This window comes from Salvelinus sp. IW2-2015, linkage group LG23, assembly GCF_002910315.2.
Source record: "Salvelinus sp. IW2-2015 linkage group LG23, ASM291031v2, whole genome shotgun sequence".
NCBI classification, from domain to species: Eukaryota; Metazoa; Chordata; class Actinopteri; order Salmoniformes; family Salmonidae; genus Salvelinus; species Salvelinus sp. IW2-2015.
The window spans coordinates 7929068-7946777 of NC_036863.1; the positions used below are offsets into that span (position 1 = coordinate 7929068).

At 46.9% G+C, this 17710-nt stretch overlaps 1 protein-coding gene across 1 annotated transcript in view; it reads right to left on the bottom strand.

Annotated features, from left to right (window-relative positions):
- Positions 1-2607: 2607 nt before the first annotated feature.
- Positions 2608-17710, bottom strand: part of LOC111950848 (CXADR-like membrane protein) — a 122443-nt gene continuing 107340 nt past the window's right edge. Inside the window, exons 5-7 of the mRNA XM_070434343.1 lie at positions 12878-13000; positions 12589-12729; positions 2608-6938 (exon numbers count right to left, since the gene is read on the bottom strand). Coding sequence (XP_070290444.1) covers positions 6559-6938; positions 12589-12729; positions 12878-13000 — 644 coding nt within the window. The 3' untranslated portion in view covers positions 2608-6558. The remainder of the gene's footprint in view (positions 6939-12588; positions 12730-12877; positions 13001-17710) is intronic.

The following is a 17710-nucleotide window of genomic DNA, read 5'->3' on the forward strand; positions in this document are numbered from 1 at the left end:
TTTGTTCCCTGGGCCTGCCGGGTAGGCGGAGTTCTACCTTCAGACATATGAAATGCTTAAAAATGGGAACACTTTGCCTTCCCGGTGCTAGGGCTGCTGAATCAAGTGCATCTACTGCCAACAGTGAAAAAAGAGAGGAATGCAAGGCTTTATCATTTTTGTTTTTTACATAAATGTCTGGTGATCGACTACAAATGCCTTTGAGATCGACGGGTTGGTGACCACTGTTTTAGAACAATATCGCCCTAGTGTAATGTAATGACTATATTTTACCACTAGAGTGCATTATTGCACCTCAAATGTTTAAATGAGACCTCTAGTTGGCCAGAAAATGTTACTGTTTTGGTAGCCTACAGTGTCATAGCCAATGATGGTGGAGGGTAATCTTAAGGACAGTGGTTGGTTGTCGCATCAAATTGAACTCGATCAATTATTAATTTGAAGATCAGCTGTCTCACTGTCCAGCAGTTTTCCTGATTGTAATGGTTATTTAAGACTTTACTTATAGACACCCAAATCTGGAGGGACATTATACAGATGGACATTGCTTGCGACCCCATTCCGTTGAAGAGCCGCACTCAAGGGCACTACAGCACGCAGACCCCATCTGGTGTTTCACACAGCAACCTTATGGCCAGCCGTCTACAATATGCCTTTCACCGCCCCACCAAATGTTGAGATGGAATAGTCTGTATTCTGATTAGATCTGTGGGTATGGTCTGGGTCTGAGAAACCCCAGGGGTCAAACTAGATAATGATCTGAGATATCACCGGGAACTCGTCTATTTATTATCCTTTTCATATTTATTTGTAAGGTTTTATTGGTTTTTGGATAGTGACAGGCTTGAATAGAAGGGACAGGTGAGAAGGCCAGTCGGGCCGGGATTCCATCCCACGCAGGCAGGGGGACCATACATGTACAGGAGGCAGGGGCCTTAAACACTAGACTAGACCAACTCCAGGCACTAGTATGTGTATTTCATTACTTTACGGGCCAGTTTCACAGACACAGATGAAATAGCATGCACATTATAAAATACAGTGCATTCGGAAAGTATTAAGATCCTTTGACTTTTTCCACATTTTGTTACGTTACAGCCTTATTCTAAAATTGATTAAATTGTTTACACACAATACCCCATAATGACAAAGACCTTTTACTCAGTACTTTGTTGAAGCACCTTTGGCAGCGATTACAGCCTCGACTTCTTGGGTATGATGCTTCAAGCTTGGCACACCTGTATTTGGGGAGTTTCTCCCATTCTTCTCTGCAGATCCTCTCAAACTCTCTCAGATTGGATGGGGAGTGTTGCTGCACAGCTACTTTTAGGTCTCTCCAGAGATGTTCCATTGGTTTCAAGTCTGGGCTCTGGCTGGGCCACTCAATGACATTCAGAGACTTGTGCCAAAGCCACTCCTGCGTTGTCTTGGCTGTGTGCTTAGGGTCATTGTCCTGTTGGAAGGTGAACCTTCGTTCCAGTCTGAGGTCCTGAGGGCTCTGGAGCAGGTTTTCATCAAGAATCTCTCTGTACTTTGCTCCGTTCATCTTTCCCTCGATCCTAGTCTCCCAGTCCATGCCGCTGAAAAACATCCCCACAGCATGATGCTGCCACCACCATGCATCACCGTAGGGATGGTGCCAGGTTTCCTTCAGATGTGACGTGTGACATTCAGGCCAAAGAGTTCAATCTTGGTTTCATCAGACCAGAGAATCTTATTTCTTATGGTCTGAGAGTCTTTAGGTGCCTTTTGGCAAACTCCAAGTGGGCTGTCATGTGCCTTTTACTGAGGAGTGGCATCCGTCTCGCCACTCTACCATAAATGCCTGATTGGTGGAGTGCTGCAGAGATGGTTGTCCTTCTGGAAGTTTATCCCATCTCCACAGAGGAACTCTGGAGCTCTGTCAGAGTGACCATCGGGTTCTTGGTCACCTCCCTGACCAAGGCTCTTCTTCATCGGTTGCTCAGTTTGGCTGGGCGGCCAGCTCTAGGAAGAGTCTTGGTGGTTATAAACTTCTTCCATTTAAGAATGATGGATGCCACTGTGTTCTTGGGGACCTTCAATGCTGCAGAAATAGTTTGTTACCCTTCCCCAGATCTGTGCCTCGATACAATTATGTCTCTGCGCTTTACAGACAATTCATTGGACCTCATGGCTTGGTTTTTGCTCTGACATGCACTGTCAACTGTGGGACCTTATATAGACAGGTGTGTGCCTTTCCAAATCATGTCCAATCAATTAAATTTACCACAGGTGGACTCCAAGTTGTAGAAACATCTCAAGGCTTATGGAAACAGGATGCACCTGAGCTCAATTTCGAGTCTCATAGCAAAGGGTCTGAATACTTATGTAAATAAGGTATCTGTTTTTTTATTTTTTATGAATTTATATAAAACCTGTTTTCGCTTTGCACATCGCCTTGCACAATGTGGTATTGTGTTTAGATTGATGACGGAAAAAATATTTAAATCCATTTTAGAATAAGGTTGTAACGTAACAAACTGTGGATAAAGTCAAAAGGTCTGAATACTTCCGAATGCACTTTGTGTCCAGGAAACCGTCCCTACACATGCCGGCGTGTCTGAAGTAGAGAACAATCATACCAAGTGGCTATTCATCAAATGCTTTATTACAAACCAAAACAGTAATTATTCAGATATTGTACAAATATACATTTTTCACTCGAGAAGGAGGTATGTACATTGCCTTTTTGGTTTACAACAACTCAAAGTAACTGCATGACATTGTCAATCAAAGAAAATAGCGAGAGAGAACATTTCCCCCCTAAACCTGTTGGTGAAAAGAGCTTAACGCAAGCGGGACACAGAGAGCACAGTTTAAGAAAGTGCAAAGTACTTATGATTGAATACTTAACCCAAACGAGTAAACTCAAAATGAACATAACTTTCCTTTTTTACAGTCATAGCATTTGTTTTAACTGTAAAATTTTTCTGTACAAGATGATCATTTATATATTTATATAAGCATTGAGGCAAAAATACAGTTTTGTTCTTTCTCTAGTTAAGTATCTGTGACATGCATATCCATCATTTTTCAGCTTTGGGTGGATTCTTTCTCTCTTGAACATTACACTGTATGCATGATATCAAAGGTCCCATCACTCAAACCATAGTGGAGGTATTTAGAGTAGACAGACTAATAAATGACATCAAGATGCAAGTTTTGTACTAGTTAACCTATGGTAATGTCCTTTTGGAGTCGATACATGGTGAAAGGGCAACGTAACGCCTGTGGTTCACGTTGTTCCAATCCCCAGCATGGTTTGGAGCATTCCCATTCCTCCTGTCTGCCAAGCAAGACATTCAAACGAAAAAGGGTGGAAACCCTAATGATTCAGGACACAGAGCGCTCCGCCAGGGGAATTCAGAGTCACTCAGATAACAGGAAAATCGATACCGGTGCGTATCCTACCCCATCAACGGCCGTAAGAGCCACATTCAATCATCGGCCTCCCTGTATTGGCTTTTAAGGGTATAATGGGAAATTCAAAGGGGGTTGTGGTGCGTAATCAGGAGCTCTCCCTCAGGTGTCGTCCTCTCATCTCGCCACTCATCCGTCTCCTGGTTTAAAGGAGCTTTTCAACCAGCAGTGGGCAAGCTGGAAGTACTCGAGTCACAGAGACAAAATTGCTGCTTTCTTTTCACTCTTTGAACTGCCAACAATCATGAAATAATCTCATCACAAATAGGCCGACTTTAAAAAATACAATTATTGATACAAATTAATCTGGGTGATTTCAACCAGGCATGAACGAAAAGCCAGGTCAATTTTGAACCTTTAACAAGAAGTATAGACTCTCGAGTCACCCGTCCTCGTTTGAACCCTTTCGGAGGCCAGAGTGCGAGCGCGCTCTTATGCTCTGCACCGCTGGACGAGAAGAGCCCTCCCTCCTGGGTGATCTAAGATGAGTGTGCTGGGTTCTCCTGGAGGGCGCCACAGCATCAGTCACTCCAAATACCTCCTCACATCTCATCCATTACATTGCGATTGAGCCAGAATAACAGGGGTGTCTCTTTGGAGGAAGCAGTCATAACACTGAAGGACCAATGTGCTGCTGCGTAGAGGCAGTGAAGACTATCGCTAGGCAGAAGTCACGCCTTTGGATCAGATGAGAGCTCAGGCAAAAGTTGACATTTAAATGAGAGAATGGTAGGGCATAATTCAACACTTTCAGCCAGGATATTTTACTGAGGTTGAGTGTTGTTTAAATTCTGTTTGGCCACCATGAAGAGACTTTGATGGAATGATTTGAGTTTGACAAACTAGTATGACTACATGGTTAAACAAAATCACTCAAATCTATTGTCCTTTTCATTCTGCTTGAAATGGAGTCAATCTCAGGTGTACCGTAGAGTTAACCATTTTAAACTGTAAAGCCGTGTTTAATGTTTTGTGAATAATACTTTTTTGTGGTGTATTCAATTAAAATGTGTATGTTAACCCAAGGCCCTCTTTAGGATTATCATTACTGTTCTTCTATAATCACAAGATGGTGCTGAGCCAACGCATGTGATATCATATTATGATGTGTATGGCCCTTTGCTAATTTTCTCTTAATACAGAATATATTTTGTATTTTTTCAGACACAGTTCAACTGCAGGGGATTCAATTTATTGCTGCAAATCTCTGCTCATTAAAAAACAAGGATTCATCCAATGATTTTGGGCTGGAATCCAGCTATATCGCGGAAGTATTTAAAATGTAAAGGTAATTTTCGATTCAGCCGACTGTGAATGCGGTCTCCGCGAACGCGGGAACATTGCCTTTAAATTTAAATGGAGCTATAACGCGGATCTTGCACGTTACTTTGGCGATACAAATTGAATCCAGCCCTTTATATACTGCATGGCATAGAACACAATCATATGTTAGTTCAATCATTTTGGATGAATGGAAATGTTATTAACACAACACAAACAGAAATGCCATTAACCATCTTCAACAAACATCAACAGTGGCACTTTATCGATAGGGCTTAAGTTCACCCCTTTAATAACAATCTTTAAACATTCTGAAGGAATCTGAAATAAATGAAATAGAAAAAAGGAAACGTAGAATATTAGACAACAGCAATACATATTACAGCCATTAATAATCCCCTATGATGACCACAAAGTCACATATTCCTATGGCCTTAATTGACGCTGTCCATGAACATGGGAAGATAACGTTACATAAGTCCAGACTTGTTGAGTGTATAGTGCTGGATGCACAGGAAACATGGGAAATCAATACCAATATCTTTCTGATTGCTGCGAGTGACCCATGTGCAGGTGTATAGGATGACAGGTGACGTGTCTAGGTGGAGTCTCTTACTTAAGCTATATCATCTTTGTACAATCACAGGCAAACATCCCTCTTGTATCAGCATCAAAATTTCATCCACTCTCATTGGTGTGTCAATCGATCGGTGCACCCCCTTCCTTACTAAACCAATCACCATGCCTGCTGGCCTTGGCGGGTATCCCGGAGGAGAATACATGGAGGTCTGTGATGCCAGCAAAGAAGCCTGGGAGATATTGATTGGCTCGGTGTGGCGGAGTGTGTGAGTGTCGTAGGTGTGGTGCTCGGACAAGTCCAGAGAGAGGTTTACTTTTTCCGTTTTTTTTTTCTTTCTTTGTCTTTTTTCTGTCTTTGTCTTGTCCTGCCGTCTGGTTTGACCTGGTTGGTAGCAGATATCAGGTGTCATGAGACAGCCAGGCACCCTCGCCTGATCTCTGGTGAGCTATGCAGCCTGTGTATCTCCTTTGTTTGCTCTTTTCCAGTCCTCTATTTGCTCTCACTCCCTCCCTCCCTTTGTACATAGCCCGTTCCGCTTTCATGGCTCTGTCGGTTTGGTTTAAAAATACCTCAACTCTACACAGGGTCCTCCCTTGTGCATCATACTGGAAGAAGAGGAGCAATCACTGACCTCGTCGGAGTATGATACACATCACTGACCTTGTCGGAGTATGATGCACATCACTGACCTCGTCGGAGTATGATACACATCACTGACCTCGTCGGATATGATACACATCACTGACCTCGTCGGAGTATGATACACATCACTACCCGTCGGAGTATGATGCCACATTCACTGACCTCGTCGGAGTATGATACACATCACTGACCTCGTCAGAGTATGATGCACATCATTGACCTCGTCGGAGTATGATACACATCACTGACCTCGTCAGAGTATGATACACATCACTGACCTCGTCAGAGTATGATGCACATCACTGACCTCATCAGAGTATGATACACATCACTGACCTCGTCAGCAAAATCAGGCAAAAACACAATGAATGTTCTGTTGTCATGGGATGTCATGCGAACAAAAGATTTCGCTCTGTATTGTTTGTACAGGAGACAAAACCTCTTACGAAAGTCTTCCCTTCGTAGAATGCACTCAATTATACTTTTAGTTGATGATATGGCTGGTTTTCACAGCGTTTCTGGGGGCAGGTTGGGGGTTGCTATCAGCTGTGTACTGGGGCTTCTTGTGTCTGTCTGCGTCTACTCCCTCCACTACTCCCTCCCCTCCCTCCCTCCTACACAGTCTGGAAGGCCTGGGTCTGGGCAGGGATCATGACCGGCGTTGCTCCCATGCGGGCCAGGTTCCCGGGGCTTAGCTTGGGGGGAGGGCTGAGCTTGGCCGGGGCTGTGCGGGGCTCAGGGGTCTTGGGGACCACCTGTGTGTAGGCAGGGGGCTGTTGGGGGAAGCTGGGGGGCTGGCCGTTCTCCTTGAGGGCGGCGACGTCAGGAAGGCGGGCGCGGGGCCCCCGGGGGGCAGTGGTGTGGACCATGGACTGGGTGGAGGAGGTGCCCGAGCGGGAGCTTCCAGAACGGGACGAGGAGAGAGAATTGGGCTTCACCAGTTTGGCTTTGGGAGCCTCCGCGTCCTCCCTGAGGCAGAGACAAAGACATGTGGCTCAGGACATCGAAGGATGTCACTCAATGAAACAAGATAATATTAATGAAATGACAACCTTCCGCATAATGCACAGTGAGTGCATTATAAGCACATCTATAATGGTTTAAATGCATGCATAACACATTATAATGCACAACGCGTACACTACTGGTCAAAAGTTTTAGAACACCTACTCTTTGGTTTTTCTTTATTTTTACTATTTTCTACATTGTAGAATAATAGTGAGGACATCAAAACTATGAAATAATACATATGGAATCATGTAACCAAACAAGTGTTATTCTTCAAATAACCACCCTTTGCCTTGATGACAGCTTTTCACACTCTTGGCATTCTCTCAACCAGCTTCATGTGGTAGTCACCTGGAATGCATTTCAATTAACAGGTGTGCCTTCTTAAAAGTTAATTTGTGGAATTGATGTGTTGTGACAAGGTAGGGGGGTATACAGAAGATAGCCCTATTTGGTAAAAGTCTATATTTTGGCAAAAACAGCTCAAATAAGCAAAGAGAAATGACAGTCCATCATTACTTTAAGACATGAAATTCAGTCAACCATCAAGCGCTATGATGAAACTGTCTCTCATGAGGACCGCCACAGGAATGGAAGACCCAGAGTTACCTCTGCTGCCGAAGATAAGTTCATTAGAGTTACCAGCCTCAGAAATTGCAGCCCAAATAAATGCTTCACAGAGTTCAAGTAACAGACACATCTCAACATCAACTGTTCAGAGGAGACTGTGTGAATCAGGCCTTCATGGTCGAATTGCTGCAAAGAAACCACCAGAGGTGTGGACTCGAGTCACATGACTTGGACTCGAGTCAGACTCGAGTCACAAATATGATGACTTGCAACTCGACTTTGACTTTAACACCAATGACTCGTGACTTGACTTGGACTTGAGCCTTATGACTCGACCTGACTTGATACCCTACCCAAGCCCAAATATTTTAGAAAGTGTGCAGCGCATCAACTCTTCATTTAACGGATTACAGTTTGAATCGGACAGCAGCCAATCAAATTGTGCCAGCTGAGAAAAAGTTGTGCGTGGCAGTGCAGAGGAATGTCGGCGAGTGAATTCAGATGGAGCCTGAACGGCCGTGACAGAACTTCCCACCACCAAGGGACCAAGCAGCGTGGTAAGGGGGAGCAGCGCTATCTGGAGAAATGGACATGGGAGGAGATACTGGACGGTAAGGGACCCTGGAGGCAGGCTGGGGAGTATCGCCGTCCACGGGAGGAACTGGAGGCAGCGAAAGCAGAGCGGCAGCGTTACGAGGGAACACGGCTAGCAAGGAAGCCCGAGAGGCAGCCCCCCCAACACACGGGGAGTTTGGCTGAGTCAGGTTGGAGACCTGAGCCAACTCCCCGTGCTTACCGTGGCGAGCGTCGTACTGGTCAGGCACCGTGTTATGCGGTGGAGCGCACGGCGTCTCCAGTACGCGTTCTTAGCCCGGTGCGCTACATTCCAGCTCCCCGCATCTGCCGGGCTAGGGTGAGCATCCAGGCAGGAAGGGTTGTGCCAGCCCTGCTCTCCAGACCTTCAGTGCGCCTCCTCGGCCCAGTATATCCTGCGCCGGCTCTGCGCACTGTGTCTCCGGTATGTCTGCACAGCCCAGTGCGTCCTGTGCCAGCACCCCGCATTTGCAGGGTGAAGACGAGTTGTGCAGGCTCCAAGCTCGAGACCTCCAGTGCGCCTCCACGGCCCAGTGTATCCGGGTGCCTCTGCCAAGGACAGGGCCTCTTGTATGTCTCTCCAGCCTGGTGAGTCCTGTGCCTGCGCCCAGAACTAATCCTCCTGTATGTCTCCCCAGCCTGGTGAGCCCTGTGACAGCTCCACGTACCAGACTGCCCATACGTCTCCTCACTCCAGTAATGATCCATGGCACGAAGCCTCCAGTGATGATCCATGGCACGAAGCCTCCAGTGATGATCCATGGCACGAAGCCTCCAGTGATGATCCATGGCACGAAGCCTCCAGTGATGATCCATGGCAAGAAAGCCTCCAGTGATGATCCATGGCAAGAAGCTCCAGTGATGATCCATGGCACGAGCCTCCAGTGAGGGTCATGGCACGGAGCCTCCATGAGGAGTCATGGCACGGAGCCTCCAGCGACGGTCTCCAGTCCGGAGCCTCCAGCGACGGTCTACAGTCCGGAGCCTCCAGCAAGGTTTTCCAGTCCGGAGCCTCCAGCGACTGTCTCCAGTCCGGGTCCCCCAGCGAGGGTCTCCAGTCCGGGGCCCCCAGCGACGGTGCCCAGTCCGGGGCCCGCAACGAGGGTGCCCAGTCCGGGGCCCGCAACGAGGGTGCTCAGTCCGGGGCCCGCAACGAGGGTCCCTAGTCCAGAGGTGCCACCAAAGTGGGGTGAGCCAGTGGTGGAGCGGGGTCTGCGTCCCGCACCTGAGCTGCCACCGCGGATAGATGCCCACCCAGACTCTCCCCTATAGGTTCAGGTTTTGCGGCCGGAGTCCGCACCTTTGGGAGGGGGGTACTGTCACGCCTTGACCTTAGAGATTCTTTTTGTCTCTATTTGGTTTGGTCAGGGTGTGATTTGGGGTGGGTATTCTATGTTCTATTATTTGTATTTCTATGTTTTGGCTGGGTAGGGTTCTCAATCAGGGACAGCTGTCTATCGTTGTCTCTGATTGAGAACCATACTTAGGTAGCCCTTTTCCCCACCTGTCTTTGTGGGAAGTTAACTTAGCACTTAGCCTTAAGCTTCACGGTTGTTTGGTATTGTTTATTGTTTTGTCGGCGTCATCACCTCACCACGCTGCGCTTTGGTCAAGTTCTTTCAACGGCCGTGACAGAGCCCTTGGAAAGATGACACCCCAAATGATTATTTTCGGATATAAAGACGATGCTGTATCAATAAAAAAACAGATTGCAACTTGCAAAAAATGCGGGAAGAAAATTACAGTAACAATTTCCAACTTTGTTCGACATTTGAAGCTACACAAATAACGGTAAGTTGTGGCTAATATTGCCGACAGCTATATATTTTATTACTTTACTGGTGTATCATGTAGGCTAACGTAACATTAAATCAATGAGCCTCCACACAGTCAGTCAGTGCGGGAACATGATCATTGCACCCAAGATTGAGCTACAACTGGCTAGGCAGTTGTCCCACCTCTGGAAACCACTACTAAAGGACACCAATAATAAGAAGAGACTTGCTTGGGCCAAGAAACACGAGCAATGGACATTAGACCGGTGGAAATTTGTCCTTTGGTCTGGAGTCCAAATTGGAGATTTTTGGTTCCAACTGCCGTGTCTTTGTGAGACACAATGTGGGTGAACGGATGATCTCTGCATGTGTATTTCCCACCGTAAAGTATGGAGGAGAAGGTGTTATGGTGTGGGGGTGCTTTGCTGGTGACACTGTCTGTGATTTATTTAGAATTCAAGACACACCTAACCAGCATATAAGGAGAGTGATGGAGTGCTGCATCAGATGACCTGGCCTCCACAATCCCCCGACCTCAACCAAATTGAGATGGTTTGGGATGAGTCGGACCACAGAGTGAAGGAAACGCAGCCAACAAGTGCTCAGCATATGTAGGAACTCCTTCAAGACTTTTGGAAAAGCATTCCAGGTGAAGCTGGTTGAGAGAATGCCCAGAGTGTGCAAAGCTGTCATCAAGACAAAGTGTGGCTATTTTAAGAATCTCAAAAGAAAATATATTTTGATTTGTTTAACACTTTTTTTGGTTACTACATGATTCCATTTGTGCTATTTCATAGCTTTGATGTCTTCACTATTATTCTACAATGTAGAAAATAGTTTAAAAAACAACATTGAATGAGTAGGTGTTCTAAAACCTTTGGCCGGTAGTGTATGTCTGCATCCATAGAACATTATGAACTTGTAAGTCTTCATATAAAACTGGTGTGTTCTTTGCAGTAGCTGGCCAAATACATGGTATCCCCTTCTTACAATGAACCCTAGTTAGGTCAGGTAAGGACAYCACCTCATCGACATGCACTTAATTGTCACTACTTCATTAGCAACCCCTCACCTTCTCTAATTAAACATCAGTTTGATATCAGACTGTGTGTATGTATGTGTCACCGCTAATGCTCCATATGTCAACAGGACCGAAGTGACTGTCTGCTACGCGACTCTTCCCCTTGCTATGCCACTCCACTCCATTATTGGTGCTCAGCCATCCCCATGTGCCTGCAGAATTCAGCCCGACACTGGCTCCGCTATCGCCAAAAAATAGCTGCTGTTGTAACAAGCACTGCCAGCAGGCAGCATTATCAGACATAATTTAGGACGCTGGGAACTTGCTCCGAGGGATGGGAAGGAACCTGCTCCGAGGGATTGGGAGGAACCTGCTCTGAGGGATGGGGAGGAACCTGCTCTGAGGGATGGGGAGGAACCTGCTCTGAGGGATGGGGAGGAACCTGCTCTGAGGGATGGGGCGGAACCTGCTCTGAGTGGGAAGGAACCTGCTAGTGATGAGGAGGAACGCTGCTCTGAGGGATGGGAGCAACCTTGCTCTCTGGATGGGGAGGAAAGGGGAGCTGTAATACACAGGCTGGAGAGAGGATTGCTCTGAGAGTTGAGGACACTAGCTGCTCTTGAGAGTGAGGAAACTGCCTCTTGAGAGGTGAGGAACTGCTCTGTGGTTTGGTAACCTGCTCTGAGGGTAGCCTGCTCTGCAGAAGTGAGGAACCCTGGGTAGACTGACGATGGGTACTGCCAGAGGTGAGAAGAACCTGCCTCTGAAGTGTAGAACCTGCTCTTGAGAGTGAGAACTGCTCTGAAATGAGAGACCTGCATTTGAAGTGAGGAAACCTGCTCTGAGAAAGTGAGAAGACTGCTCTTGAGAGGGACCTGTCTGAGGTAGAACCTTACTTGCGTGAGAACCGCTAAGAATAGGAACCTGCTCTGAGAGGTAAGATAACTGCCATCTGAGAAGTAAGCGACCTGCTCTGGAGAGTAAGGAACCTCCTGCATTTGGTAGTTGGTCCTGCTCTGAGCAGGTGAGGGACCTGGTCTGAGGGATGGGGAGAAGGGATGCCGTATACTCAGGCTGCGAGAGGGGCAATCTGACTCAGCGCTGGAGAGTGGAATGCTACACAGGCTGCCGAAGGGATGCTACATAGGCTGAAGGCTACCAGAGAAGGGATGCTACACGGCTGTTGAGAAGGGATGCCACTACACCTAGGGATGCTAAAGGCGAGAAGGGAATCGTATTACAGCTGCGAAGGATGTCTAACACAGGCTGAGCAGAAGGATGCTTTACAAGCTGGAAAGGGATGCTACACAGCTGGAAGAAGGATTGCTACACAGCCTTCGAATGGGATCATACAACAGCGCTGTGAAATGGATGCTACAGCAGGCTGGAGAAAGAGGATGCTACAAGGCACTGAAGAGTGAATAAGTCCCTTTTTGTCCAACTAGTTGAGGTTTGTTCCCACCCCATCTGTTTATGTATTTACTTTTTTGTTATTTTTGATTCAATATGTTCTGTGTTTTTGACTATCTGCAAATCACCTTAACTAACCTAAATCTGTGTGTTTGAGGATGATTGTGTGTGAATGTATGTGTGTGGTGTGTGTGTGTGTGTGTGTGTGTGTGTGCGTGTGCTGTGCGTGTGTGATGCGCGTGTGTATGTGATTGTGTGTGTGGTACTGATCTCGTTAGGGGTCTCCTCCTCCTCGTATTTCTTCTTCTCCTTCTTGCGGAACACCAGCCAAATAATGAGAATGATGAGGAGGACACCGAAGGACACGCCCACCACAGCGCCCGCCACCACACCCATGCCCCGCACATCTAAAATGTACAAAAAGATAAATATGGTTCACAGGTTGAAAGAAAGGGATAGCTAATACTGTCCTACAGATCATCTTTGGTAACCTTAATGGGGTTATAATATGAGACAGTGTGTACGTGGGTGTTGGTTATAGCCTGGGTTACTCACAGTGCATCTTGACCTCTACGGTGCAGCTCTCCTCTCCCACATCGTTGCTGGCGGTACATTTATACACCCCAGCACTCTCCTTGGTCAGGTTCCTCAGTGTCACTATCTCTGAGTTTTTCAAATCTTACATGAGAACAGGACAAGGTCAATCAAATACATCTATCATCCTAATGGAGGTGTAAATTACATATATCATCCTAATAGAGGTGTAAATTACATCTCACGTTTCAAATTTATAAACAAGGCTGCATGGGGTTTCTGTTAATACGACTCCGTGCAGCCAATGGTAATGTATGTAAACCAATATGTAAACCAAAAAATAGTTTATTTTCAGCAAACTTAACATGTGTAAATATTTGTATGAACATAAGATTCAACAACTGAGAAATAAACTGAACAAGTTCCACAGACATGTGACTAACAGAAATTGAATAATGTGTCCCTGAACAAAGGGGGGGTCAAAATCAAAAGTAACAGTCAGTATCTGGTGTGGCCACCAGCTACATTAAGTACTGCAGTGCATCTCCTCATGGAGTGCGCCAGATTTGCCAGTTCTTGCTGTGAGATGTTACCCCACTCTTCCACCAAGGCACCTGCAAGTTCCCGGACATTTCTGGGGGGAATGCCCTCACCCTCCGATCCAACAGGTCCTAGACGTGCTCAATGGGATTGAGATCTGGGCTCTTCGCTGGCCATGACAGAACACTGACATTCCTATCTTGTAGGAAATCACGCACAGAACAAGCAGTATGGCTGGTGGCATTGTCAAGCTGCAGGGTCATGTCAGGAGGAGCCTGCAGGAAGGGTACCACATGAGGGAGGAGGATGTCTTCCCTGTAACGCACATCGTTGAGATTGCCTGCAATGACAACAAGCTCAGTCCGATGATGCTGTGACACAACGCCCCAGACCATGACGGACCCTCCACCTCCAAATCGATTCCGCTCCAGAGTACAGGCCTCGGTGTAACACTCATTCCCTCAACAATAAACGCAAATCTCACCATCACCCCTGGTGACACAAAACCGCAACTCGTCAGTGAAGAGCACTTTTTGCCAGTCCTGTCTGGTCCAGCGACGGGGGGTTTGTGCCCATAGGCAACGTTGTTGCCGGTGATGTCTGGTGAGGACCTGCCTTACAACAGGCCTACAAGCCCTCAGTCCAGCCTCTCTCAGCCTATTGCGGACAGTCTGAGCACTGGTGGAGGGATTGTGCGTTCCTGGTGTAACTTGGGCAGTTGTTGTTGCCATCCTGTACCTGTCCCGCAGGTGTGATGTTCGGATGTACCGATCCTCTGCAGGTGTTGTTACACGTGGTCTGCCACTGCAAGGACGATCAGCTGTCCGTTCTGTCTCCCTGTAGCGCTGTCTTAGGCGTCTCACAGTACGGACATTGCAATTTATTGCCCTGGCCACATCTGCAGTCCTCATGCCTCCTTGCAACATGCCTAAGGCACGTTCATGCAGATGAGCAGGAACCCTGGGCATCTTTCTTTTGGTGTTTTTCAGAGTCAGTAGAAAGGTCTCTTTAGTGTCCTAAGTTTTCATAACTGTGACCTTAATTGTCTACTGTCTGTAAGCTGTTAGTGTCTTAATGACCGTTCCACAGGTACATGTTCATTAATTGTTTGTGGTTCATTGCACAAGCATGAGAAGTTATTTTGATTTTTACGAATTATCTTTGAAAGACAGGGTCCTGAAAAAGGGACGTTTCCTTTTTTGCTGAGTTTATAATGCCGGGAGCCACTTGTGGATTTGACAGCTCTAATGCAGTTCCACCTCCGGCACCGCCAAAACAACCACTATGCAGATGTCCGCTAAAGCAGATCTGATTGAATAGAGTCCTAACAGTGAAATATTTACTTACAGGGAGGGTCTTTTCCAACAATGCAAAGTTAAGATAAAACATTGAAATAGAAACACGAGGAATACATACGTCAGGACTACCTGGCATGATGACTCCTTGCTGTCCCCAGTCCACCTGGCCTTGCTGCTGCTCCAGTTTCAAATGTTCTGCCTGCGGCTATGGAACCCTGACCTGTTCACCGGACGTGCTACCTGTCCCAGACCTGCTACCTGTCCCAGACCTGCTGTTTTTAACTCTCTAGAGACCGCAGGAGCGGTAGAGATACTCTTAATGATCGGCTATGAAAAGCCAACTGACATTCACTCCTGAGGTGCTGACCTGCTGCACCTTCGATAACTACTGTGATTATTATTATTTGACCATGCTGGCAATATTTATGAACATTTGAACATTCTGGGCCATGTTATGTTATAATCTCCACCCAGCACAGCCGGAAGTGGCCACCCTCATAGCCTGGTTCCTCTCTAGGTTTCTTCCTAGTTTTGGCCTTTCTAGGGAGTTTTTCCTAGCCACCGTGCTTCTACACCTGCATTGCTTGCTGTTTGGGGTTTTAGGCTGGGCTATATAAATAAATTTGATTTGATTTGATAATAGACAGTAGCAGCAGTGTGTGATGTGTGTGTGGGTAAAAGTAGGGGGTCAATGTGTGGATGACGGAATCACCACCTCAAGCTGAACTCGGCAAGACGGAGCTGCTCTCTTCCTCCCGGGGAAGACTGCCCGTTCCATGATCTCGCCATCACGGTTGACAACTCCATTGTGTCCTCCTCCAGAGCGCTAAGAACCTTGGCGTGATCCTGGACAACACCCTGTCGTTCTCAACTCACATCAAGGCGTGACCCGTTCCTGTAGGTTCATGCTCTACAACATTCGCAGAGTACGACCCTGCCTCACACAGGAAGCGGCGCAGGTCCTAATCCAGGCACTTGTCATCTCCCGTCTGGATTATTGCAACTCGCTGTTGGCTGGGCTCCCTGCCTGTGCCATTTAACCCCTACAACTCATCCAGAACGCCGCAGCCCGTCTGGTGTTCAACCTTCCCAAGTTCTCTCACGTCACCCCGCTCCTCCGCTCTCTCCACTGGCTTCCAGTTGAAGCTCGCATCCGCTACAAGACCATGGTGCTTGCCTACGGAGCTGTGAGGGGAACGGCACCTCCGTACCTTCAGGCTCTGATCAGGCCCTACACCCAAACAAGGGCACTGCGTTCATCCACCTCTGCCTGCTCGCCTCCTACCTCTGAGGAAGTACAGTTCCCGCTCAGCCCAGTCAAAACTGTTCGCTGCTCTGGCAACCCAATGGTGGAACAAACTCCCTCACCGACGCCAGGTCAGCGGAGTCAATCACCACCTTCCGGAGACACCTGAAACCCCACCTCTTTAAGGAATACCTAGGATAAAGTAATCCTCCTAACCCCACCCCTCCCCCTTAAAAGAGTTGATGCACTATTGTAAAGTGGTTGTTCCACTGGATTTCATAAGGTGAATGCACCAATTTGTAAGTCGCTCTGGATAAGAGCGTCTGCTAAATGACTTAAATGTAAATGTAAATGTAGGTAGTCCGGGTAGCCATTTGATTAGTTATTTAGCAGTCTTGTTATGCTGTCTTATAGCTTGGGGTTAGAAGCTGTTCAGGTTCCTGTTGGTTCCAGACTTGGTGCACTGGTACCGCTTGCCGTGCGGTAGCAAAGAGAACAGTCTATGGCTTGGGTGGCTGGAGTTTTTTGGGGCCTTTTTTGGGCCTTCCTGTAGCGCCTTGCGGTCGGGTACCTTGCAGTTGCCATACCAAGCGGTTATGCAGTCAGTCAAGATGCTCTCAATGGTGCAGCTGTTTAACTTTTTGAGGATCTGAGAGCCCATGCCAAATCTTTTCAACCTCCTGAGGGGGAGAGGTGCTGAGATGCCCTCTTCACAACTGTGTGGGTGTGTGTGGACCATGATAATTCCTTAGTGATGTGAACACAAAGGAACTTTTAGCTCTCGACTGACTCCACTACAGCCCCATCGTTGTGGATGGGGGTGTGCTCGCCCCTCCGTTTCCTGTAGTCCACAATCAGCTCCCTTATCTTGCTGACGTGGAGGGAGAGGTTGTTGTCCTGGCATCACACTGCCAGGTCTCTGACCTCCTCCCTATAGGCTGCCTCATCATCGTCGGTGATCAGTTGTACGACCGTTGTGTCGTCAGTAAACTTGATGATGGTATTGGAGTCGTGGGTGAACAGGGGGTACAGGAGGGGATGGTCAGCGTGGCAAATGTGTTGTTTCCTACCCTTATCGCCTGGTGGCGGTCCGTCAGGAAGTTCAGGATACAGTGATTGTGATGCTTTTTTTTCAACTATCAAAACCAGAAACACTATTGCAAGTGATGGTTATGTGGAGAGTGTTTGAACTTTGAACAATCATCGAATACATCAAATTAGATATTTTAAGAAAAATAGTGATAGATAAGAATGGAAATGTATAAAGTTAAACTAATTCAGTAACCAAACCATGATCCAAACAATGGTGTCTCTTTTACATTTTCCTGCAATGTCACTTTCATAATGTTTCTTCACATGTATGGCTCAGTTGGTAGAGCATGGCGCTTGCTATGCCAGGGTTGTGGGTTTTATTCCCACGGGGGACCAGTATTAAAAATGTATGCACTCACTACTGTAAGTCGCTCTGGATAAGAGCATCTGCTAATTGACTAAAACATTGTAATTGTAAAAAATGAGTAGTACTGTTCCCTGTTATAGACTGATTTTTTTAACCTATTCAATACAGAACAGAAATTCATAGGGCGTCGGGCTGGTGTTTGATTTGGGATTGGTAAACTCAATCCTTTGCTGTAACAGATGTGAATGGACAGTTTCCCAGAACAAGTAGGAGTGCTATTGACTAAGAACTTGGCCGAGTCTGCATGTGAGAAATTACTCTACCAACACTTGTCACTAACGCTAACTGGACATGTGAACAATGTCAAACAA